The sequence below is a fragment of the Anomaloglossus baeobatrachus genome, chromosome 4 (assembly GCF_048569485.1).
Source record: "Anomaloglossus baeobatrachus isolate aAnoBae1 chromosome 4, aAnoBae1.hap1, whole genome shotgun sequence".
In the NCBI taxonomy this organism is placed as follows: domain Eukaryota; kingdom Metazoa; phylum Chordata; class Amphibia; order Anura; family Aromobatidae; genus Anomaloglossus; species Anomaloglossus baeobatrachus.
The window spans coordinates 229603494-229628497 of NC_134356.1; the positions used below are offsets into that span (position 1 = coordinate 229603494).

The following is a 25004-nucleotide window of genomic DNA, read 5'->3' on the forward strand; positions in this document are numbered from 1 at the left end:
CTAGGAGATCTTCTGTGGGCTGAAGAGCCGCAAGCAGAAAATATCAAGAAAATCGGACTGTTTTCTCAAATAGAATAAATTTGGTCATGAGAGCCCAGCCTAATAGCAGACTGACCAGTGCAAGGACATTCCACCTATGAATCCTAACCTAGCTAGGAGACATGTCTAATAGTCTTGAGCATTAGATGGACACATGATGGAATGAGAATTAATAACCATGATTTAAGACCAGGCAATCTTCTATCGGCTGAAAAGCCTCCAAGCTGAAAATATCAGGAAACTCCAAATCCCCAAAATCTGTATATATTGAGATAGCTGTACACTATGGATTTATATTATTAATCTTAAACAAATTGATGTCATTTATTCACAGAATGTCCAGGAGGAGCGTCATCCCCATGTAGTAGCCGAGGAACATGTTCTGATGGTCTGGAGGGTGATGGCACCTGCTCCTGTCAGGTGTGTGATATTCGCAGACTTGTTCTACATGAGCCAGGATTTTATTTCTGTCCACTTAACATCATCTCCAAGATCTCTCCAGAACATTTGCAATACTCTAGAATTTGCTTCCCCAACCGGTTTGACTCTCCCCCAATTTTCACACCTATCCAAAAACATACTGATAGGGAACCTAGATTGTGAGCCCCAATGGGGACAGTGTTACCATTGTAAGTAAAGCGCTGTGAAATTAACAGCGCGATGTAAATGAATAAATATTATTATTATTATTATTACTAATATTATTAGCCCACATATGAGAATAACCAAAAAGCCTCTTTATGTATCAGTTTGTTACGCATTTAAGCGGGCTTTACACGCTACAACATATCTAATGATGTGTCGGCGGGGTCACGTCGTACGTGACGCACATCCGGCATCATTAGTGACGTAATTGTGTGTGACAGCTACGTGCGATTGAACGTAAAACCGTTCATCGCACGCACGTCGTTCATTTGCTAAAAATTGCACATCGGGTTGTTCAATGTTGCCGAGGCAGCACACATCCCAGTGTGTGACATCCCAGGAACGATGAACAGATCTTACCTACGTCCTGCGGCTCCCGGCCCACAATGCGGAAGGAAGTAGGTGGGCGGGATGTTTACGTCCCGCTCATCTCCGCCCCTCTGCTTCTATTGGCCGGCTGCCGTGTGACGTCGCTGTGATGCCGAACGTCCCTCCCACTCCAGGAAGTGGATGTTCGCCACCCACAGCGAGGTCGTATGGAAGGGTAAGTACGTGTGATGGCAAATAATCGTTTGTGCAACACGGTCAACAAATTGAACGTGTCGCACATACAATGGGGGCGTGTCACATCGCATACGATATCGTATGCTTAATTGTAAGGTGTAAAGCAGGCTTTAGTTGTGTTTATTGTATTTGTTTTTTTACCTTTATGTTATGAACCTTTTTCCTAGGTAGAGCAAGCAGGAATTATTTAAAATAATAATAAGAATATAAACCCACAAATTTTCATATATATAATTGTTTAATCCCACCATAGAGAAAAATTAATCTAAGAAATGTGGACTATAGGACACCAATTCAAAATTAAAACATAATTTTATTTTGTACATTAAAAACATTATAAATACAATAAGTACATGCCACCAGTGTAAGGGTGAACTACACAGACCTTAGTATAAAAATAAATACAATATATTCAATGTCCTTCAAAATAGAGCAGCAGCAATCATTATAAATATGTTAACACCTAAAGTTCCAAATAGACAAAGTATTAAAGTGCAAAAGTGCTACTAAACAAAATACCAGTCTATATATTGTTACAGACTAGCATAGTAAATTGTCAAGTGACTAATCCCATTGGTAACTACCAAACAATGAATCTGTTTTCATTTAAATGCTGCACATGAAGAAAGAAATATTCTATATACAGTTACACAAAGTTTAACTACTGGCTTGTGTGTCTCCCTCCTGCCTCTGACGCGCGTTTTGTCACTTTCATCAGGGGGCGTCCCCCTATTTACTATGCTAGTCCGTAACAATATATAGACTGGTATTTTGTTTAGTATTGTATTTATTTATATTGTATTGTATTTATCTTTATACTTAGGTCTGTGTAGTTCACCCTTACACTGGTGGCATGTACTTTTTGTATTTATAATGTTTTTAATGTACAAAATAAAATTATGTTTTATTTTTTAATTGGTGTCCTACAGTCCACATTTCTTAGATTAATTTTTCTCTATGGTGGGATTAATATAGAATTGTGGGTCTGTTTTTTGATAAAAAAAAAAGTTCTGTTGTGACACATATAATAGATGAGAGAATTTTGATCATATATATAGACTTGTGTATAAGTTTTAATGGGGTAAAAAGTTTTCACTAAATTCTGATTTTGTAGCAGAACAGATTCATTTTTAGAGAATTCAAACTAATGCCATTTGTATCTTTTTAAGCTAGGAGGTGACAAAACAATGACTTTTTGCACCAGTTTATGGCTGATATTCATTTTGTAGTGGGGTCAATCCTGCAATTCACCCACATTTGCACATGCTATCAAAGTGTAGCCTTGGCCCACAATTAAGTTTCCTATAATTGGAAAATCTAATTGAGCCTTTTTGTTTGAAGTTTCCAAAATCAGCTAGTATCATAATCAACAATGTACATTCTAGTTTTCCCAGTGATGCCACTACAAAGCATAGTGGCTACATTGATGTAAAGCTGAAGCAGAAGGCATTTTCTAAATACCGTCTGTTGTCAATTGTGCCTGTGAGTGGCGCTATCTCTGTCCACCCATTCCCCATCATGTGACCCCCGACTGCAGTGACCGCTGATGTCTGGTGATGTCACGTCAAATTCCGGAATTGGAAGTTGACTCAACATCACCGAAGCGGGAACCAGTCTCTGTGAGTGACTGGGCTGTGGGCAGAGTTTCACCGCACGTCACAGCCCATCATCTCGTGCACTCTTCCTTCATCGCAGAGCTGCACAAGCAAGAGCGATGCTGGGCTGTGACGTGCAGTGATACTCCGCCCACAGCCCACCCAGTCACTCACTTAAGCTCCTACTCTATAAGGTCAGTGAATCAATAATAGCTGTTTGTAATAAAATGAGGGGGTCTCCATTGTAAGCCTCCCTTATACCTGTGCTTACACTAACAGCAAAGGGAACCTGTCATGTAAAAAAAATGCTAATAACCTAAAGATATGGAGTTAATCTGGAAGTTAGAAGCTTACAGATGCCATTCCATCACCGCACTGGGAGCCCCTTTTACAGGGAAGAAATAATCTTTAGCCTCGCACTTGAAGTCCTAGGGGCACACTGGCGCAGTTCCATTACCTCCCATTAGCAAGACTCTCTCTGCGGGCACCCAGAAACTCCAGAACATTATTAACTTGCAGATTAACCCCATATCTGAAGGTTAATAGTGTTTTTCACATGACAGATTCCCCTTAAAAAAAACTGCATGCAGGAAAGCTGTTTTCCAATTGGAATATGCAGATGGACAGGATAGGACATATGCTCTTCTGCCAGCTAGCATATTATGGACAGGAGGGCTATGCAATCTTTGAGTAAAACTGCACTAACAAGTACAGGAGGAAAACCTGTAATACTTATACAATTGTAAGTGTAACAAAATCATGTGTACAACACATTTGTTAACATAAAATTGACAACCCCTTTAAAAAATTATGAAACGTATACATACGGCGTTAGGGAGGGGGGGACTGTGCAATTGCTCAGGATTCCCACTCTCTTAGGGGCCCCCAGAATTTTTATTTCCAGGTTATGACTGCTTTTGGACCTTTGGTGACATCACAGTAATGTGACAATGATGTCATCAAAGGTCCTCTAACTGCGAAAGTCTAGAGGAACTGAAGAGGAGACAGACTGGTATGTATGTGCTGCATGTATGTACATGTATATGTGCAGTGTATGTGTATATACATGTGAATGTATGTGTAGTGTGTATATTTATGTTTCTACACTGTATGTGCTATATGTGTTTGTATGCAGTGTGTATATGCATGTGTATTTATGTGCAGTGTGTTATACATTTATATGTATGTGCAGTGTGTGTATACAGTATACATGTGTATTCATGTGCAGTGTGTAGATACATGTGTACCGTATGTACAGTATATGCAGTGTGTTATACATGTGTATGAATGTGAAGTGTGTGTGTATATATGCATGTGATTGTGTATGTACGTAAAGTGTGTGTATGTGCATATGTATTTATGTGTGGTGTGATAAAAACATATGTACAGTATGTATATGCAGTGTGTGTTATACATGTGTATGTATGTGTAGTGTGTATATGCATGTGTATGTATGTGCATTATGTGTATATACCATATATGTGTATATATGTGCATTAGGTGTATATTCTGTATATGTGTATGTTTGTATATACATGTATGCATGTGCATTGTGTGTATGTAAGGTATATACATGTATATTTATGTGCAGTGTTTAAATAAATTCGAAATTGATCAAGGCTATTGATCTTATTAGAACATCACCCTGTGTAAACATCATTTTGCCTCAGCCTATATAAACAGGCCTGTACACAAGCACCAGATGACTTCAATATAGTCGATGGTGCTCGTTTAAAGGCCTGAAATTGAGTCCTGTGAATGTAATGTAAGGGGTACTTTGCACGCTGCGACATCGCTAGCATCGGCTAGCGATGCCGAGCGCGATAGTACCCGCCACCGTCGCACATGCGATATCTTGTGATAGCTGCCGTAGCAAACATGATCACTTCGGCAGCTTTACACGCACTTACCTGCCCTGCGACGTCGCTCTGGCCAGCGACCCGCCTCTTTCCTAAGGGGGCGGGTCGTGCGGCGTCACAGCGACGTCACATGGCAGGCGGCCAAAAGAAGTGTAGGGGCGGAGATGAGCGGGACGTAAACATCCCGCCCACCTCCTTCCTTCCACATTGGCGGTGGAGGCAGGTAAGGAGATGTTCCTCGCTCCTGCGGCTTCACACACAGTGATGTGTGCTGCCGCAGGGACGAGGAACAACATCGTATCTCCTATTGGTGCGACATTATGAAAATGACCGACGCTACACAGATCACCGATTTTCGACGCTTTTGCGATCGTTTATTGGCGCATCTAGGCTTTATACGTTGCAACGTCGTTACCGGCGCCGGATGTGCGTCACTTTCGATTTGACCCCGACGATATCACAATAGCGATGTCGCAACGTGCAAAGTACCCCTAAATGTTTGTGCGTGATGGTGCATTGTTACCAGTTGGTAACTTTCCCTTTTGCCCAGGGCCCCTCTTTGTCTAAACCTGCATTGCTTATACATTACTTGTACATATGGTCTCTTATACTGTATCCATAAAGCCATTACAAGCCTCTGCTGACTATTTGTAGTCTATGTTTAGAACGGATTCGGTGGAACGGCCTGTGAGAAATGTGCGGATTACAACAACTATGGTGCCGACTGTCGATCTGGTACGTCCAAAATAACTTCATTACTGTGAAACTAAGCATAAGAAAATGTATAAAGGTTTATATTTATATTATCACAACGTCGAAATAAAATAGTAAAATCTTTACACAAATAGTATTATGCAATGTAAACCTAAAAATATGACATTATTTTCAGCATTATAGAGAACTGTTAGTTGCTCAAACCTCGGTCAGCATGTAAAAGAGTCTGGCTGCACAAGAGCAACCATGTATGATCTTCTCTGAAACACTCATGCATTTCAAAAATATATATATAAGAATCATTTCTACTGGAAGGGTAGCGAAATTTATGTTTTTAGTGGTCCCTTGTGGTCATAAAAAATGTGAAAAATAAACACATTTCCTTTCTTTATATTTTTCCCCAATATAAGCAAAAAAATAGGAATTTAAAATTGGCATAAAAATTAAAGGGAATTTGTCAGCAGGTTTTTGCTATGTAATCTGAAGACAACATGCTGTATGGGTTAACATATACAGTACAGACTAAAAGTTTGGACACACCTTCTCATCTCTAGAACAACTGTTAAGAGGAGACTTTGTGCAGCAGGCCTTCATGGTAAAATAGCTGCTAGGAAACCACTGCTAAGGACAGGCAACAAGCAGAAGAGATTTTTTGGGCTAAAGAACACAAGGAATGGACATTAGACCAGTGGAAATCTGTGCGTTGGTCTGATGAGTCCAAATTTGAGATCTTTGGATCCAACCACCGTTTCTTTGTAGAAAAGGTGAACGGATGGCCTCTACATGGCTGGTTCCCACCGTGAAGCATGGAGGAGGAGGTGTAATGGTGTGGGGGTGCTTTGCTGGTGACACTGTTGGGGATTTATTCAAAATTGAAGGCATACAGAACCAGCATGCCTACCACAGCATCTTGCAGCAGCATGCTATTCCATTCGGTTTGCGTTTAGTTGGACCATCATTTATTTTTCAACAGGACAGTGACCCCAAACACACCTCCAGGCTGTGTAAGGGCTATTTGACTAAGAAGGAGAGTGATGGGGTGCTACGCCAGATGACCTCCACAGTCACCAGACCTGAACCCAACCGAGATGGTTTGGGGTGAGCTGGACCGCAGAGTGAAGGCGAAAGGGCCAACAAGTGCTAAGCATCTCTGGGAACTCCTTCAAGACTGTTGGAAAACCATTTCCGGTGACTACCTCTTGAAGTTCATCAAGAGAATGCCAAGAGCGTGCAAAGTAGTAATGAAAGCATAAGGTGGCTACTTTGAAGAACCTAGAATATAAGACATATTTTCAGTTGTTTCACACTTTTTTAAGTATTTCATTCCACATGTTTTAATTCATAGTTTTGATGCCTTCAATGTGAATCTACAATTTTCAGAGTCCTGAAAATAAAGAAAACTCTTTGAATGAGAAGGTGTGTCCAAACTTTTGGTCTGTACTGTAGATTTCAGCAATGAGTCTCTTATCACTCTTATCACACAATGTTCTGCTATTTAACTGTAATGTGTGTTTTAGCTTAAGGAGATTATCATTGCTGAATAAGGTCAACCAGTCTGGCATGCCCTTGCTGTGATTAGCAACTAGCTGTCTATAGACATTGTATATAGAGAGCCTGGTATGGGTGGGGTTAGCTTTTTCAGCTCTGCTGCATTGCTAAATCTAAAAACTCTGATTGTGTGCGAACCGCTGCACGCAGTAATCTAAGTGATACATCGTTGGATTCAGAGTCTCTTGGCCTACATCATGCTGCTCTCTGATGAGGTAGCAAAAACCTTCTGACAGATTCCCTTTAAGCCTCAAGATTAGCATCCCCTCAAATAAAGAGGCAAAAGTTATTTGAATATCCAAGAGACATTTTTTAGAGCCATTTATGTTGCGTGTACAATAAAACTTGAAAATGTGCCTACTTTTATTATTTATTATTATAGTGCCATTTATTCCATGGCACTTTACATGTGAAAAGGGGCATACATAATAATGACAAGTACAATAATGAAACAATACAATGCAGACTTTTACAGGAAGATAGAGGACACTGCCCACGAGGGCTCATAGTCTACAAGGGATAGGTGAAGATACAGTAAGTGAGGGTGGAGATGGTCATGCAGTGCTCTGGAGCACTGAGAATTACGACAGGTTCTAGGCTTTTCGGAAGAGGTGGGTCTTCAGTTACCTTTTGATGCTTTACATGGTAGGCGAGAGCAGGGCTACCATCAGGGCATTACAACCATAACTGGTGTACCGGGCCCGGTGAAGAGAGGGGACCCGGTCAGGCCAGGTGTAATTGTTTAGCTTTAGTAAGTCCCCGCTGCCCCCCTCTTCACTGGGCCCACAGGCGGCACTGTACCTTTAAATCTTCCTGTCTGCTGCTTCAGACGTGGTTAGGCAGCACATGTGGTCAGGTCCTGGCATGCAGATCATCGTCGTGAAGAGGATTCCCGGCATCTTCTCTGCTCCAGAGCAGGACCTGCGGAGCTCAGTGCAGGCTCCGCCCCCTCCACCTCCTGTGCTGTGATTATTCATGGCTTCTCTCCTAGACATAGAGCTCCAGGTCAGTAAGAGGCTGGTAAGATGGATGTTTGGTGACAGCTGGTGACAAGGGTCTGAGTCTGCTATACTGTGCACAGTGGTGGGCTGGATGGAGGGCTAATACAGTCTCTGTAGCGGTGTATGTAATAAAGAGCTGGGGGGCCTGAGCTGTGTATATTATTATATGGGGCTGGGAGGCCTGAGCTGTGTATATTATTATATGGGGCTGGGGGGCCTGAGCTTTGTATATTATTATATAGGGCTGGGGGACCTGAGCTGTGTATATTATCATATAGGTCTGGGGGGCTTGAGCTGTGTATATTATTATATGGGGCTGGGGGGCTTGAGCTGTGTAAATTATTATATGGGGCTGGGGGGCTTGAGCTGTGTATATTATTATATGGGGCTGGGGGGGCCTGAGCTTTGTATATTATTATATGGGGCTGGGGGTCCTGAGCTGTGTATATTATTATATGGGGCTTGGGGGTCTGAGCTATGTATATTATTATATGGGGCTGGGGGGACTGAGCGTTGTATATTATTATATGGGTGTGGGGAGGGCCTGAGCTGTGTATTTTATTTTATCGGGCTGGAGAGTCTGAGCTGTGTATATTATTATAAAGGGCTGGGGTGGTCTGACCTGTGTATATTATAAAGGGGTGGGGGAGTCTGAGCTGTGTATATTATTAAGGGGCTGGAAGGGTCTGAGTTGTGTATATTTTTTATATATATATATACACACACCAGGAGGAGGAAATATATGCTAGGAAGAGGACAAATAAACCAGGATGGGGACATACATACAAGGGTGGGCCCAGGAGGGGGACATATATACCAGTAGGATATTATATAGATGGGCAGTGTGTGTGTGTGCGCGGGGAGATAGTATACAGAGTGGTAATGTGTGTGGGACATTATACAGAGGGGCAGTGTGTGTGAGAGGATATATATATAAAGAGGGACAGCTTGTGTGGGGATAGTATACAGAGGGACAGCGTATGTGAGGGATATTATACAGAGCAGCAGTGTGTGTGGGAAAGATATTATACAGAGGATCAATGTGTGTGGGGATATTATACACATGGGCATTGTGTAGGGGTATATTATACAGAGGGGTAGTGTGTGGGGGATATTATACATGGAGCAGTGTAGAGGGTGTATTATGGAGAGGGTGTATTATGGAGAGGGGCGGTGTAAGGGTGTATTATTAATTCTCTGAGGGAAATACTTCATTTTCTGGAACAACTTCAAGGGTGTTAATACTTTTGACTGTGTGTTTGTGTGTAAGGCTGAGCACACACGGTGAGTAAAACGGAGAGAGTGAAATGCGATAAAAAAAATCACATTCCACTAAAACCAATTTTACTCTATGGAGCCGCTCCCATGAGTGTTTTTTTACTGAGCCCTAATCGGACCGAGAAAACAATTGCAGCATGCTGCGGGTAGAATTCGATTTGTTTTCACTCGCTCCCATACAAGTCTATGGGTGCGAGAGCAACATCTCATTGCACTCACATTACACAGGAGTAATGTGAGTGCAATGCTATATAGTACGCATCAGCTGACAGTGGAAGAGATGGGGAGATTACTCCTTCCCACTCCTCCGCAGCGCCCTCCCTGTCCTCCGCGGCTGTGCTGTGATCACAGAATCGCATCACGGTGGCATGACACTCGGCTTACGCTCGGCTTACACTCCAGCAGAGCGAGAGCCGAGTGTTATGCGATTGACTCGCAAAAAAGCCCATGTGTCCCCAACCTAAATGCATGTACACTGTACATTGTACAGTATATACATACAGTATATATACACACAATCATTTTCCAAGGGTGGCCGTGAGGCTGTGGAAGGTCTGAGGGGTAAAGGCGGAGCTGGGGTATAGCCTGGGCGGAGTCTCGAAAATTTTGCCAGTATGGAGGCATGAAATTTCTACTGGCCCTGGGCGAGAGTCTGGTGTGTTGTGGCAGAGACACTGACTGAAGATCCCTCCGAGGACCATACCCTGGAAACACATACCTACCTGCAATCATGCATCCAGACTCTGATTAATGCTGCCCATGGTTTGAGCAGCAGGAATTGTCTAATAGGTTCCTTTAATTTTCGTTATAATTGTGCCATGAACAGGAGTGTTTATTATAACAGCTTTTATAATTGCAACCTGATATACTACCACTAGGTGGCAGCAAATAATAACATATCTTTCAGTTCAGAATTCTAAAACTGGGGAAATCCACTCCATTTTTTCTTCAAAATTCCAAAGTGTACCTCTAGGACCAATCAGAAATCACGCTGCTTCCTGGATCAATCCTTCCTTGTTTTAAGAAAAGACATTATTTTGTAGCAAAAGAGTGATAGGATGAGAGGCCTGGTATATGTTTAGTGCAAACATCGCAGACCCGGGACTGTGAGCTGCAGCTTGTAGTGTATTCTGTTTTGTAGTGTGGAGAATGTATATATATACTGGAGAGCCAGAGATATTCTTGTTAGGCTCTGATTACTGAATATTCTGATTTAGCCATCATTTATTCTCATAAAGCTATTTAGATCCATGGTGATATGGTGGAGCAACTACAAAGTGATACTAATATTAAACTGATGCCCCACTGGGGATAACCACTGAATTCCGACATATGACCAGTGCCACTAGATTACTATGTATTCACACCGGTCATTGATGATGAAAAATAAATCACTAATCTAGAAATCACAAAGAATGGGTCTGAAGTTTAGTAAGTGACCGACCAATGAATATGGGATTACATTGTATGTCTGATCCTCCTAATATTTCATGGTCATCAAGGTACAACTCAGAAATTAAAAGGGTATTCCAGCTGGATGAAGAAATCATGTATCTGCAGAATACATGATAGCTTCTTTATTGGTGGGGTACAACCTCTAGGACTCCCACCGAGCCATAGACTTTTATCCTCATTACAATGGAGCAGCAGAGCTCAAGCACTGCTACATTTAATCTTTATGGTTAGGTGATACCTTCTAGATCGGGGTGGTCTGACCTTTTTGACCTCACCAATTGCCATAACTAGTCACTTTTATCCACTTACAAATAGACCAGTAGCGCACATGCTCAACCACCGCTGCAAGCAATCTTTATGGGACTGCTGGAGAAAGTACCAGCAGTTGGACACCCACCAATCTAGAAGTAAAGAATAAGTGATAACGTCTTCCAACCGAAACACTCCTTTAAAGGGTCATTTTTATTTCATAAATCAATAGGACACATGAAAATAAGCAACTTTGTAATATATCTTATAGACAAATTTTCTTCTTTCTCTGCCAGAATTCATCACTCATTAAATCTGTATTCAGTAAAGACTTTCCCATTACTGAGAGAGGAGATGGCAGGTGGTGCTAAGGAGATTCTATGGAATTAGAAGAGGAGCGGAGCTCTGCCTCTACCTCCACTGTCTGCCTCTAGCTACCCCCTCTGCCTCTAGCTACTCCCTCTGCATATAGCTCCTCCCCCTGCCTCTAGCTCCTCCCTCTAGTTCTACCCTCTTCCTGTCGTCATAGAATCTCATCAGTGACAACTGACATTTCCTCTCAGTAATAGGAAAGTCTTCACTGAATACAAATTTTACCTCAGAATTGAGAATTTTGATAATTTTAAGCATCAGTCTATTATACCAGTCTAATCTGCAGGAAAAGGGTATTCACTACCATCTCAACATAACCTATACCAGAAACCAAATGCTGATGCAATTTGGGTAACAAAGTACAATTTCTCATAATGCACTTCTATAACATAGTCTTATCAAGAGAGCCTGGTTAAAGTGCCAGAATTAGCGCATCTAATGGATGCACCATTTCTGTGGCAGCTGCAGGCTGGTGTTTTTAGTCTGAAAAGGGCCAAAAAAAATGCACCTTCCCAGCCTGAACATAGCAGCCCCCAGCTGTCTGCTTTACCTTGGCTAGTTATCAAAAATAGGGTGGACCCCACGTCGTTTTTTAAAATTATCTATTCATAAATAATTTAAAAAAAAGCGTTGAATCGCATCAATTTTTGTTAACTACCCAAGGTAAAACAGACAGCTGAGGGCTGCAGCTCACAGCTGTCTGCTTTACCTGTGCTGATTATCAAAAAGGGGACCCCACACCATTTTTTTTTTCTATTTATTCAATACTGTATATACATTTGTTTGCGGGGCAATTTTCCTACTCTTACCCCTATTTTGCTTCCTTTTGCACCCCCTAGCCCTTATTACAACCATTTTACAGCACCAGAGTTCAGGTCCCATTAACTTATATGGGGTTCGGGGTCCAGATTCAAGTTCAGATCAAGTTCAGGTACCGAACTAAACTTTTAACTAAAGTTCAGATGGGTCTCCTAATGGCTAGGTCCAGAAATTAAATTTAAAAAAACAGCGTAAAAATATTTGTAATAAATAATTTTATTTAGATATGTAGTCTGTTACTTATTAAGTCCATGGAGGAAGAAATCTGACCGCAAACAGCTTCAGTGCCGGGGGTACTTTATTGAAGTTCAAAGGTGCATAGTAAAAGAGGCGAGAGGAGACCTGGATGCGGGGTCCCTCACCTGAGGACGACGGCCGTTTCGCCTGCCAATCAGGCTTCCACGGGTCCACTTTCCATGGACTTAATTGGACACATTTTCTGCCTTCTGACCAGCACGCTTAGACCGGACATTCTCTAATACTGGAGCTGGATTCCACGCATGTGGGGTAATTGCACAAGGCAACTAAGGTGGATTGAGGGGTGCAGGACTTCTTTCTATTAGTCTGTTACTTATACAAATGTATCTGTGATTGTTAGAGGCTATTGTCTATACTCTGCATAATACATTATTCATTCATCTCCACAGCTTGTTCTTGTGTACACGGGGTTTGTAACAGTGGAATCGATGGAGATGGTATATGTTTGTGCTTGTCTGGCTATGGCGGTCCTAAGTGTGATCAACGTAAGTATTGCAGCATGGGACACTGGAGAGGACAGGGCTGACATTTTAAAGAGCAGAGGAATATATTTTCTTCTGCCTATACTATCATTGGTGGTGTAGATTTTCATACTGTCTAAAGTTGGGGTCAAATGCCCCATTGAATAACATTGGCCCTAGAGCTATCTGATAAAAAATTGGATAGCACGTGCCCGATTTATACAATTTGTAAGTGACCACTAAATGTAATATTTCGGACTGTGAGGTATGAATGACAAGGGATCTGTTTAAGGTGTTACTATCTAAGTAAGAGTTGTAATATATTCATTTTATGATCTCAGCTTTACCAGAATGTGCAGCATTAAACTGCAAGGAAAATATGCGATGCGTGATGTCACGTGCAGAAGCGATGGCGTGTAAATGCTTACCAAGCTTTGAAGAGAAAGGCACGAGCTGTGAACGTAAGGCTTCCATTCCTTCAATGTCATCTTTATTATGTAAATAAATATATATATATATATATATATATATATATATATATATTTATTATGTATATACATATATATTTAGTGTATATATATATATATATTTATTTAGTATGTATGTATATATATATATATATATATATATATATATATAGATATTTAGTATGTATGTATGTATATATATATATATATATATATATATATATATATACAGTTAGGTCCAGAAATATTTGGACAGTGACATAAGTTTTGTTATTTTAGCTGTTTACAAAAACATGTTCAGAAATACAATTATATATATAATATGGGCTGAAAGTGCACAATTCCCAGCTGCAATATGAGAGTTTTCACATCCAAATCGGAGAAAGGGTTTAGGAATCATAGCTCTGTAATGCATAGCCTCCTCTTTTTCAAGGGACCAAAAGTAATTGGACAAGGGACTCTAAGGGCTGCAATTAACTCTGAAGGCTTCTCCCTCGTTAACCTGTAATCAATGAAGTAGTTAAAAGGTCTGGGGTTGATTACAGGTGTATGGTTTTGCATTTGGAAGCTGTTGCTGTGACCAGACAACATGCGGTCTAAGGAACTCTCAATTGAGGTGAAGCAGAACATCCTGAGGCTGAAAAAAAAGAAAAAATCCATCAGAGAGATAGCAGACATGCTTGGAGTAGCAAAATCAACAGTCGGGTACATTCTGAGAAAAAAGGAATTGACTGGTGAGCTTGGGAACTCAAAAAGGCCTGGGCGTCCACGGATGACAACAGTGGTGGATGATCGCCGCATACTTTCTTTGGTGAAGAAGAACCCGTTCACAACATCAACTGAAGTCCAGAACACTCTCAGTGAAGTAGGTGTATCTGTCTCTAAGTCAACAGTAAAGAGAAGACTCCATGAAAGTAAATACAAAGGGTTCACATCTAGATGCAAACCATTCATCAATTCCAAAAATAGACAGGCCAGAGTTAAATTTGCTGAAAAACACCTCATGAAGCCAGCTCAGTTCTGGAAAAGTATTCTATGGACAGATGAGACCAAGATCAACCTGTACCAGAATGATGGGAAGAAAAAAGTTTGGAGAAGAAAGGGAACGGCACATGATCCAAGGCACACCACATCCTCTGTAAAACATGGTGGAGGCAACGTGATGGCATGGGCATGCATGGCTTTCAATGGCACTGGGTCACTTGTGTTTATTGATGACATAACAGCAGACAAGAGTAGCCGGATGAATTCTGAAGTGTACCGGGATATACTTTCAGCCCAGATTCAGCCAAATGCCGCAAAGTTGATCGGACGGCGCTTCATAGTACAGATGGACAATGACCCCAAGCATACAGCCAAAGCTACCCAGGAGTTCATGAGTGCAAAAAAGTGGAACATTCTGCAATGGCCAAGTCAATCACCAGATCTTAACCCAATTGAGCATGCATTTCACTTGCTCAAATCCAGACTTAAGACGGAAAGACCCACAAACAAGCAAGACCTGAAGGCTGCGGCTGTAAAGGCCTGGCAAAGCATTAAGGAGGAAACCCAGCATTTGGTGATGTCCATGGGTTCCAGACTTAAGGCAGTGATTGCCTCCAAAGGATTCGCAACAAAATATTGAAAATAAAATTATTTTTTTTGGGTTTGGTTTATTTGTCCAATTACTTTTGACCTCCTAAAATGTGGAGTGTTTGTAAAGAAATGTGTACAATTCCTACAATTTCTATCAGATATTTTTGTTCAAACCTTCAAATTAAACGTTACAATCTGCACTTGAATTCTGTTGTAGAGATTTCATTTCAAATCCAATGTGGTGGCATGCAGAGCCCAACTCGCGAAAATTGTGTCACTGTCCAAATATTTCTGGACCTAACTGTATATATATATATATAGTGTGTGTAACTATAAATAATTGTTAGTTTCATTGCCAGATTTAGAACTTGTTGGTACAGATTGTTTGTGGTCCTAGGTACCACCCATCAAGTAGGCCACACTTTAATGTTTAATACCCTCCATTTGAGCCGGAATTAGTCTCAGAATCCACAAAATGGAACATCATGAATTACTAAGTAATACAACTGAATATAATTTGATACGCCATTGTTTATACATATAGAACTTAGGCTGAGTTCAATGTCCAGTAATCATCTATTAGAACGGATCCTATGGCGTTCTGTTGACCAAAAAGTTCTGCAAACACAACTTTTTTGGCCATTTTGAAATGTTAGATTCTAGCTGTATCCGTTTTTTAACATTGGAATCTATGGAAAACTGATCCGTTAACAGATTGTTATTTATTTTCCATTTGAAACTGATCCAGTAAGCAAAAAATGGATCCTTTACAAATTAAAGAAAAATGGATAGCTAAATAGAAATCCATTAACGGATCTGTTTTCCATAGATTCCAATGTTAAAACAAAAAATGGATCCTGCAACAATCAATTTTTTCAAAACAGACAAAAAAGTTGTGTTTTCAGAAGTCTAACCAACAAGATAACTATTTCAAAGTTCATAACTTAGTAACCTGTAATTTCTGGGATGACTACTTTAGGAGACCCATTTTTATATACACAAGGAGAAAGAAGGACTAAAACAGTATCTTTTGCTCTTTAGGACCTGTCCTGTCCTGCTTTATACATAATATAACCTGTTGATTAGACTAGGCACTGCGTAATATTTAATTTCCCCTGTGATAGTAATGTTGGAAATTAGACACTTAGGGGTACTTTGCAAGCTGCGACATCGCTAGCCGATGGTAGCGATGCTGAGCGCGATAGTACCCGCCCCCGTCGCGCATGCGATATCTTGTGATAGCTGCCGTAGCGAATATTATCGCTACGGCAGCTTCACATGCACTTACCTGCCCTGCGACGTCGCTCTGCCCTGCGACACTCTTCCTAAGGCGGCGGGTCTTGCAGCGTCACAGCGATGTCACACGGCAAGCGGCCAATAGAAGTGGAGGGGCGGAGATGAGTGGGACTTAAACATCCCGCCCACCTCCGTCCTTCCGCATTGCCGGTGGAGGCAGGTAAGGAGATGTTCCTCGCTCCTGTGGCTTCACACACAGCGATGTGTGCTGCCGCAGTAACGAGGAGCAACATTGTATCTCCTATTGGTGCGACATTATGAAAATGGCCGACGCTACACAGATCGCCGATTTACGACGCTTTTGCAATCGTTTATCAGCACATCTAGGCTTTACACGTTGCGACGTCTTTACCGGCGCCGGATGTGCGTCACTTTCGATTTGACCCCGACGATATCGCAGGTTCGATGTCGCAGCGTGCAAAGTACCCCTTACTGCCATGTTGTCCCTCAGATTAGAATTCATCACTGAGGGCCTACTCGGGGGACATTTTAGATATGCTTATTACTAAGTAACTTGAAGGGGTATTCCCATCTCCAAGATCCTATCCCAATATGTAGTAGGCGTAATGATAATAATATTATCAGAATATACCTCCACTTAGAAATGTAGTACAGTTCTCCTGATATATCCATATCTCTTGAATCATGTGCAGGGCATTGCAGCTTAGGGATCCATGGTTACGACCACAAACAACTAACTGTAAAGGCCCCGTCACACTAAGCAACATCGCTAGCAACATCGCTGCTAACGAACAACTTTTGTGACATTGCTAGCGATGTTGCTGTGTGTGACATCCAGCAACAACCTGGCCCCTGCTGTGAGGTCGTTGGTTGTTGCTGAATGTCCTGGGCCATTTTTTAGTTGTTGCTGTCCCGCTGTGAAGCACAGATCGCTGTGTGTGACAGCGAGACAGCAACAACTAAATGTGCAGGCAGCAGGAGCCGGCTTCTGTGGAGGCTGGTAACCACAGTAAACATCGGGTAACCAAGAAGCCCTGTCCTTGGATACCCGATATTTACCTTTGTTACCAGCCTCCGCCACTCTCACTGTCAGTGCCGGCTCCTGCTCTGTGCACATGTAGCTGCAGGACACATCGGGTTAATTAACCCGATGTGTGCTGTAGCTATGAGAGCAAGGAGCCAGCGCTAAGCATTGTGCGCTGCTCCCTGCTCTGTGCACATTTAGCTGCAGCACACATCGGGTAATTAACCCGATGTGTGCTGTAACTAGGAGAGCAAGGAGCCAGCGCTAAGCGGTGTGCGCTGCTCCCTGTTCTCTGCACGTGCAGCTGCAGCACACATCGGGTAATTAACCCGATGTGTGCTGCAACTAGGAGAGCAAAGAGCCAGCGCTAAGCGGTGTGGGCTGCTCCCTGCTCTCTGCACGTATAGCTGCAGCACACATCGGGTAATTAACCCGATGTGTGCTGTAACTAGGAGAGCAGGGAGCCAGCGCTCAGTGTGCGCTGCTCCCTGCTCTCTGCACGTGTAGCTCCGTGCGCTGGTAACCAAAGTAAATATCGGGTTGGTTACCCGATATTTACCTTAGTTACCAAGCGCAGCATCTTCCACGCGGCGCTGGGGGCTGGTCACTGGTTGCTGGTGAGCTCACGTGTAGCCACGCTCCAGCGATCCCTGCCAGGTCAGGTTGCTGGTGGGATCGCTGGAGCGTCGCAGTGTGACATCTCACCAGCAACCTCCTAGCAACTTACCAGCGATCCCTATCGTTGTTGGGATCGCTGGTAAGTTGCTTAGTGTGACTGGACCTTTACTATATGAGTGAATGTAACCATAGATACCTAAGCTGCAATGCCCTAATCTAAGTATAATGAAATGGTGACAAAAAATTGCAATTCCACCATTATTTATGGATTTTATTTTCATGGTGTTAATTGACCTGGAAACATGATTGTTCACATCAGTTCAATTAAGGTGATACTAAACATACACCAATTTTATTTTATTTAAATGATAAAAACAAAATTAAAATATTGTACAAACATTTTTTGTGTCGCATTTTTTGAGACCCATAACATTTTTATTTTTCTGTTAATGGGGCTGAGTAAAGGGCTTGTTTTTTCCATGGTGAGCTGATATTTTTATTGGCGGGGCATGCACAGATGAGATCTTGAGCCAAGAGCTCCATCTGCGCATGCGCCAACCTCATTATTTGACGTCAGCAAAGCCAACATTTTCAGGATGGCACCCGCAGCCCCAGCACAATGCAGCTCCCTTGGCCTGCAGCCCCAGCACAGCGCATCTCCCTCGGCCCACAGCCCCAGCACAGCGCAGCTCCCTCAGCCCGCAGCCCCAGTACAGCGCAACTCCCTCGGCCTGCATCCCCAGCACAGCGCAGCTCCCTCGGCCTGCAGCCCCAGCACAATGCAGCTCCCTCGGCCCGCAGCCGCGACACAGCGCAGCTCCGTCGGCCCACAGCCCAAGCACAGCGCAGCTCCCTAGGCCCGCAGCCCCAGCACAGCGCAGCTCCCTTGGCCCGCAGCCCCAGCACAGCGCAGCTCCCTCAGCCTGCATCCCCAGCACAGCGCAGCTCCCTCGGCCTGCAGCCCCAGCACAGCGCAGCTCCCTCGGCCCGCAGCCGCAACACAGCGCAGCTCCCTCGGCCCGAAGCCCCAGCATACCGCAGCTCCCTAGACCTGCAGCCCCAGCACAGTGCAGCTCCCTCGGCCCGCAGCCTCAGGACCGCGCAGCTCCCTTGGCCTGCAGCCCCAGTATGGTGTAGCTCTCTCTGCCTGCAGCACCAGCACAGCGCAGCTCCCTAGGCCTGCAGTCCCAGCACAGCGCAACTTTCTTGGCCTGCAGCCCCAGTACAGCGCAGCTCCCTCAACCTGCAACCCCAGTACAGCGCAGCTCCCTCGACCTGCAGCCTCAGCACAGTGCAGCTCCCTCGGCCTGCAGCCCCAGCACAGCGCAGCTCCCACAGCCTGCAGCCCCAGCACAGCGCAGCTCCCACAGCCTGCAGCCCCAGCAACAGCACAGCTCCCTCGGTCTGCAGCCCCAGCACACCGCAGCTCCAGCGCATCACCCACAGCCCCAGCACCACCCCTGCAGCATCGCCCTATTCTACCACTGCCCCTGCCTCCTGCTGCCCGTGCCCAGTAAGACATCACTTGATTGTAAGATGGACCCCTTATTTTTACCTTTTTTTCACTCTGCATTTGGGGTGCGTCTTATAATCCAGTGCGTATTATAACCGAAAAATACGGTACTGATGCAGATTACAAGCCCATTGGGCAGAAAGATGTGAATAATGATTAAAAAAATACAGATCAGTCGAAATCAGTACTGAACAAAATCAACAGTGTAGTATAAGGAATTCTTCTTTTTGTCTGCTTCACACTCATTTTTCTTTACAGCAATTAATCCTTGTCTGAAGAATGTTTGTCATGCGGCAGCAAACTGCCTCTATATTGGTCCAAACCAACACAACTGTACGTGCAAAGAAGACTACAAAGGTGATGGTGTCGTGTGTTTACCTATCGATCCCTGTCAGACAAACTTTGGAAATTGCCCCACACCATCTTCCATCTGCAAATATGATAGTCCTGGAAAGGTGAGAATGCAATGGGCCATATATAGTATAGGACTGAACATGTAGCTTCTCAAAAATATTACTAGACACTTTGTCAGACTGGAGAATACACTGCCCACCAGAGAACATTGTTCATGGGGCCCACCATCCAGTAATATATAAAAAAGACAGGACAAAGTCTGCAACAAAAAGGAGACTATATATCAGAGATTTCTTTTTTTATTACTATTTGGACTACCTGCTCTTCTCAATACCCTTTGTGAGGTAGCACGGTCGGCTGCGCAGCAGAAGACACGGGATCCAGGCATTAAGGTTCACAGCACACGGTTTTAATGTCCAAACAAAAGTCCATAACAAAATACATGTGCCTCTCCAGCAGAAAACTCAGGGAGTTCTGTTCACTCCCTCACACCCGGCACACCTGCCCTTGTTCCTGATTCTATTTAACCCTTCCTTCAGCCTGTAGGGAAACAGCATTAACCCTATAGTGGATTTACTTTCTATTATGGAGTGAGCACAACCGGGGCGAGACATACCGGCCGTCATAGATAACCCCGGTCACAGTCTCACACCTTGTATTACAAAGGCAGATATATTATTGGCGTAATCTACGTGGCCGCAGAGGAACCCAAGTGGTAAGAGGCCCCATTTACATCTCCAAAGCAGGTGCAATATGATGAGCTATTGGACTGCAATAGGTTCATATACTCTTTATGTATAGGAGTGCTCTTCTGCCTATGTCCACCAGTGAGTGTTATCTAGTTGAATAATAGTGTGATGGGCGAGAAGAAGGGGAACAGCCCATGGGAGCCAAAAAACAAGACCAGCTGACACAAAGTCCCAGTGATAGTAGGGGAAAGATTCTATCAGATATGTGACGCCCTGGACTAGCCAGGTAGTCACATACGTACCAACACACACACACCCACCCTAGGCAGTTACACAAGCCAACCAAAAACCCTTGTTGCCTCCCTCCAGGGTCTGATGTCCACACCAGGTGGGGCGGAGCCAGGCAGTTGGCCCCACCCACCGAGGAGTTCACAGGCCTGGAGGCGGGAAAAGTGTCAGTTTAGTTTTGGAGGTGAAAGTGAGAGGAGTGAACACTTCGAGTGTCTGGGTTGGAGCCCAGGCACTGACAGCAAGGTTGGCAGATGGTAGTAGCCGTCTGCAGTTGTTGGTGGAACTCCGCAGAGCCGTAAGGACCGGGGTCGGGAGTCGGCCCGCCGGTACCAGACCGGGGAACGGAGTGAAGCTAAGCACACAGGCAGGGCCATCGGACCCCGACCAGGCATGGAGCCACCGTCAATAGTCAAATCCGAGTGTGACAGGAACCCCAGAGGTTTCCCAACAACCAAGTCCCGATTGAAGGCAACCGTCCACCCAGCGAGGATATACAGCCACCGCCACAGGCTAGGGATCCAAGGGCCAGCGCCTGCGGGAAAAACGGGCTCCTACGGCATCTATATGCCAGGGAGCGGACTACCAATGGGCAACCACAGGAGTCAAGAACATTCTCGAAGGTGCAGAGAAAGACAGCCACCATCAGCCGTCCGGGGAGAGCACAACAACAACACTGCAGCCGGCTGCGGGACCCGTCCATCCGGCCGTTTTGGTTTACCTACGACTCTGTCAGTGATTGTCTGAGTGAGTACACCAGTGCCGTCCAGCACCGTGCCGCGCAGTCCCTGCACCCCAGCCATCTGGCCTCCCCGTTACGCCACCGGGCCCCAGGATCACCAACCCACCTACCCACGGAGGGGACAACATCTCAGCTGCACCCTACCATCTCTCCCGGGATCCCCGTTACCAGCAGCGGTGGTGCCAACATCACCACGTCCCGTGGGTGGCGTCACGAACAATCTCCCTAAACATACCAACCCCCTTTTCACTCACGGGCGAGGAGCGCTGCGAGCGTGGCGAGCGTGTCCCCTCCGCCCGCGACAGATACATTACTAATGCTGTAATAAAAAATGTAAACAATAAAAATACTTTATTGTGAAACAAACATGGCTGGCACCATCCCTCCTATGACAGGGCAAAGTGCAGCCTGAGGGCCAAATCCAGCTCTCTGACTATTGCAGCCCTCCTCCACCGATCATCTTTCGCTGCTTCCAACCACCTTATGTCCCCACTATTTGCATCAATAGAATGAAGGCAGCAGAGAACTCATTGGTACAGGACGGTGCCACTGGCTCCGTCTTCTACACCAATCAGTGTGAGGCAAAGCAGACGTGATGACATCATGACGTCATATCATTGTGTGTGCTGTACAGAGCAGCAGTGCACTGAAGGCCAGAGCAGAGCGCTGGAGGAATGGGAGAGAGGTGACTATCTGATGGTTTGGGTTTTTTTTTCATGTATATGGGATGTTTGCATGTATTTTGAGGCTGCTCATAATATATATAAAGGGATTTGTGGAGGATCAGAAATGTACAAACTATATAGGAGGCTATGTATGGGCTCATGCTGTATTTAGGGGGCTAAGTGAGGGCTCATAATGCTGAGAAATGTATCTAGGAGGCTATGCCGGAGCCCATCCTATATATGAGGCTTAGTGGGGCCTATAATGTATATATGAGACTAATGTATGTGGGGCTTATAAAGTATATACAGTGGCATGCAAACGTTTTGACACCCCTGGTCAAAATTACTGTTATTAAGACTAGTTAAGCAAGTTGAAGGTGAAATGATCTCTAAAAGGCATAAAGTTAAGGATGACATGTTCTACGTAGTTTAGGCAAAAAAATATATATTTTTGTATTTAACATTTTTAAGTTAAAAAAGGAAATTGGCTGATGCAAACGTTTTGGCACCCTGCATGGCTGATACCTAGTAGCATCCCCTTTGGCAAGTATAATGGCTTGTAATTGCTTTTCGTAGCAGCCAAAAGTCTTTCATTTCTTGTTTGAGGGATTTTCATCCATTCTTCCTTGGAAAAGTCTTCCAGTTCTGTGAGATCCCTGGGTTGTCTTGCATGCACTGCTCTTTTGAGGTCTAGCAACAGATTTTTAATGATGTTCAGATCAGGGGACTATGAGGCTCATTGTAAAACCTTCAGCTTGCGCCTTTTGAGGTAGTCTATTGTGGATTTTGACTTTTATTTAGAATTATTATCCATTTGTAGAAGCCATCCTCTTTTCAACTTCAGCTTTTTTTACAGATGGTGTTATGTTTGCATCACGAATTTGTTGAAATTTCATTGAATCCATTCTTCCCTCTATACGTGAAATGTTCCCTGTGCCATTGGCTGCAACACAAGCCCAAAGCATGATTGATCCACCCCCATGTTTAATAGTTAGCGATATGTTCTTTTCCTGAAATTCTGAGCCCTTTTTTCTCCACACATACGTTTGATCATTGTGTCCACAGAGTTCCATTTTAACCTCATTAGTGCAAACCACTTGTTTCCTAAATGCGTCAGATTTGTTTAAATGTTCTTTTGCATACTTCTGAAGCTGAAATTTATGGTGAGGACGCAGGAGAGTTTTTCTTCTGATGTCTCTTCCATGAAGGCCATATTTGTGCAGGTATCTCTGAACAGTAGGACAATGTACCACAACTCCATAGTTTTCCTGAAGATCTTTTGTAGCCAAGCAGGTGTTCTTATTAGCAGCTGTCACAGAAATTCTCCTTGGTCTTCCAGACCTTATCTTGACATCCATTTTTCCTTTTAACTGCCATTTCTTAATTATATTTTGAACTAAGGAAAGGGCAATTTGGAAACTTTTTGCTGCCTTTTTATAGCCTTCTCCTGCTTTGTTGTCCTCCATCATTTTCAGAGTGCTAGTCAGCTGCTTAGAAGAACCCATATCTGCTGTTTTTGCCACAAGGTTAGAGGAGACTGGGTTTTTATAAAGTTGTGCAATTTACATCACTTGGCCTTTCCTAATGAAGATAATGAACAAGCAATAACCCTAACAGGCTAATTAAGGTCTAAAACCACCTCAGCTACACCCCGTGTTCTAAGACTTGATGGAAGCAAGTATGAGGGGGGGCTGGCAGATAGGAAGAGCACAGTGCTGGCGGCCATGCCACCCTGTTTTCTGCTGCAGCACAGACCTTTACACTGGTTTATGACATAATGTCCCATATGGGAGGGGTGAGGGGTGAGGAGCAGCTACTATTTTGTTGAATTACAACTGATCTCGAGATACTAGAACTGCAGTAGTCAGCTCAGCTTCATAGTGTATAGGACAGTACAAACATTTTTTATTTTACCTGGAGTACCCCTTTAATTGATGATCCAGACTTCAGCGAAAGTGTCTCTGCTCCAAACATACAGAAGAAAGGGGTAGGGCCCACCAGAGGATTGTCCGGTGATCTGCTAGGCCAGTCCAACACTGATACTACAGGACCAATGTGATGACTGCATTCTTGACTTTTCTACAGTCTCATTGTGAATGTGAAGAAGGCTACAGTAACTTTCAGCCGGAAACTGGATGCCAGCTGCAAGATGTATGCAGAACTAAGAATACATGCAACAAAAATGCTAATTGCAGCACTATTGGTCCTGGGAAAATTGAGTGAGTAAATTTCTTGTTTACATATTAGAATTATGAGAAAACAATCCTATTTAGATAACATTTGTCATGTTTCACAGATGTGTATGCAAAAAGGGTTACTCTGGTGATGGTATCGTTTGCTACGGAAACATTTTAGAACGTATGAAACAAATTAACACTGAGCCAGGACAGTGGCAGGGAAAACTTTCCAATGCTATAGACTTGTTTGGTAAGTACTGATAATTACAAAAATGTTAACCATTTTCTAAAGGGGGTAATCGATTCACAAACATATGTTTCTTTTTCTTCATATGTGATGATTTTATATCGGTGGGTCTTCAACAGTATGACCAGAAAAGAACATTATCTGATCCCATATCTGACATTCTACTCTATGGCCCAGAATCATTGTTTGCAATTTTTTTAAGACCCCTTTCCCTTTTTGTCTTGTTGTGTTAGTTGCCATTATTGGCTCTAAATTGATCAAAATGGCACACGTAAATCAAGAATTTGTCTCAAAGTCAAAATGGAATGAACTGTCTTCCTGACTTGAACTCTTTATCAGACTTTAGGCAGTAAAAGTTGCACGTTGGTGCCAAAAGTTGCGAAAAATTGCACCAAAATTTTTGCATTCTCAACAATACAACAAGGGGGACTGGTGTGAATGTGTGCCAAATGTTGGGACTTCTTAAATAGTTGCAATATATATATATATATAACAGACTTCAACAAAGGTAAACATAGAATAAAAAAGGCC

At 43.5% G+C, this 25004-nt stretch overlaps 1 protein-coding gene across 1 annotated transcript in view; it reads left to right on the top strand.

Annotated features, from left to right (window-relative positions):
* STAB2 (stabilin 2) overlaps nucleotides 1–25004 on the top strand; it is a 273355-nt gene that overhangs the window by 65832 nt on the left and 182519 nt on the right. The window contains exons 4-10 of the mRNA XM_075344716.1: nucleotides 374–459; nucleotides 5368–5437; nucleotides 12786–12881; nucleotides 13199–13318; nucleotides 19570–19766; nucleotides 24135–24268; nucleotides 24346–24476. Coding sequence (XP_075200831.1) covers nucleotides 374–459; nucleotides 5368–5437; nucleotides 12786–12881; nucleotides 13199–13318; nucleotides 19570–19766; nucleotides 24135–24268; nucleotides 24346–24476 — 834 coding nt within the window. The remainder of the gene's footprint in view (nucleotides 1–373; nucleotides 460–5367; nucleotides 5438–12785; nucleotides 12882–13198; nucleotides 13319–19569; nucleotides 19767–24134; nucleotides 24269–24345; nucleotides 24477–25004) is intronic.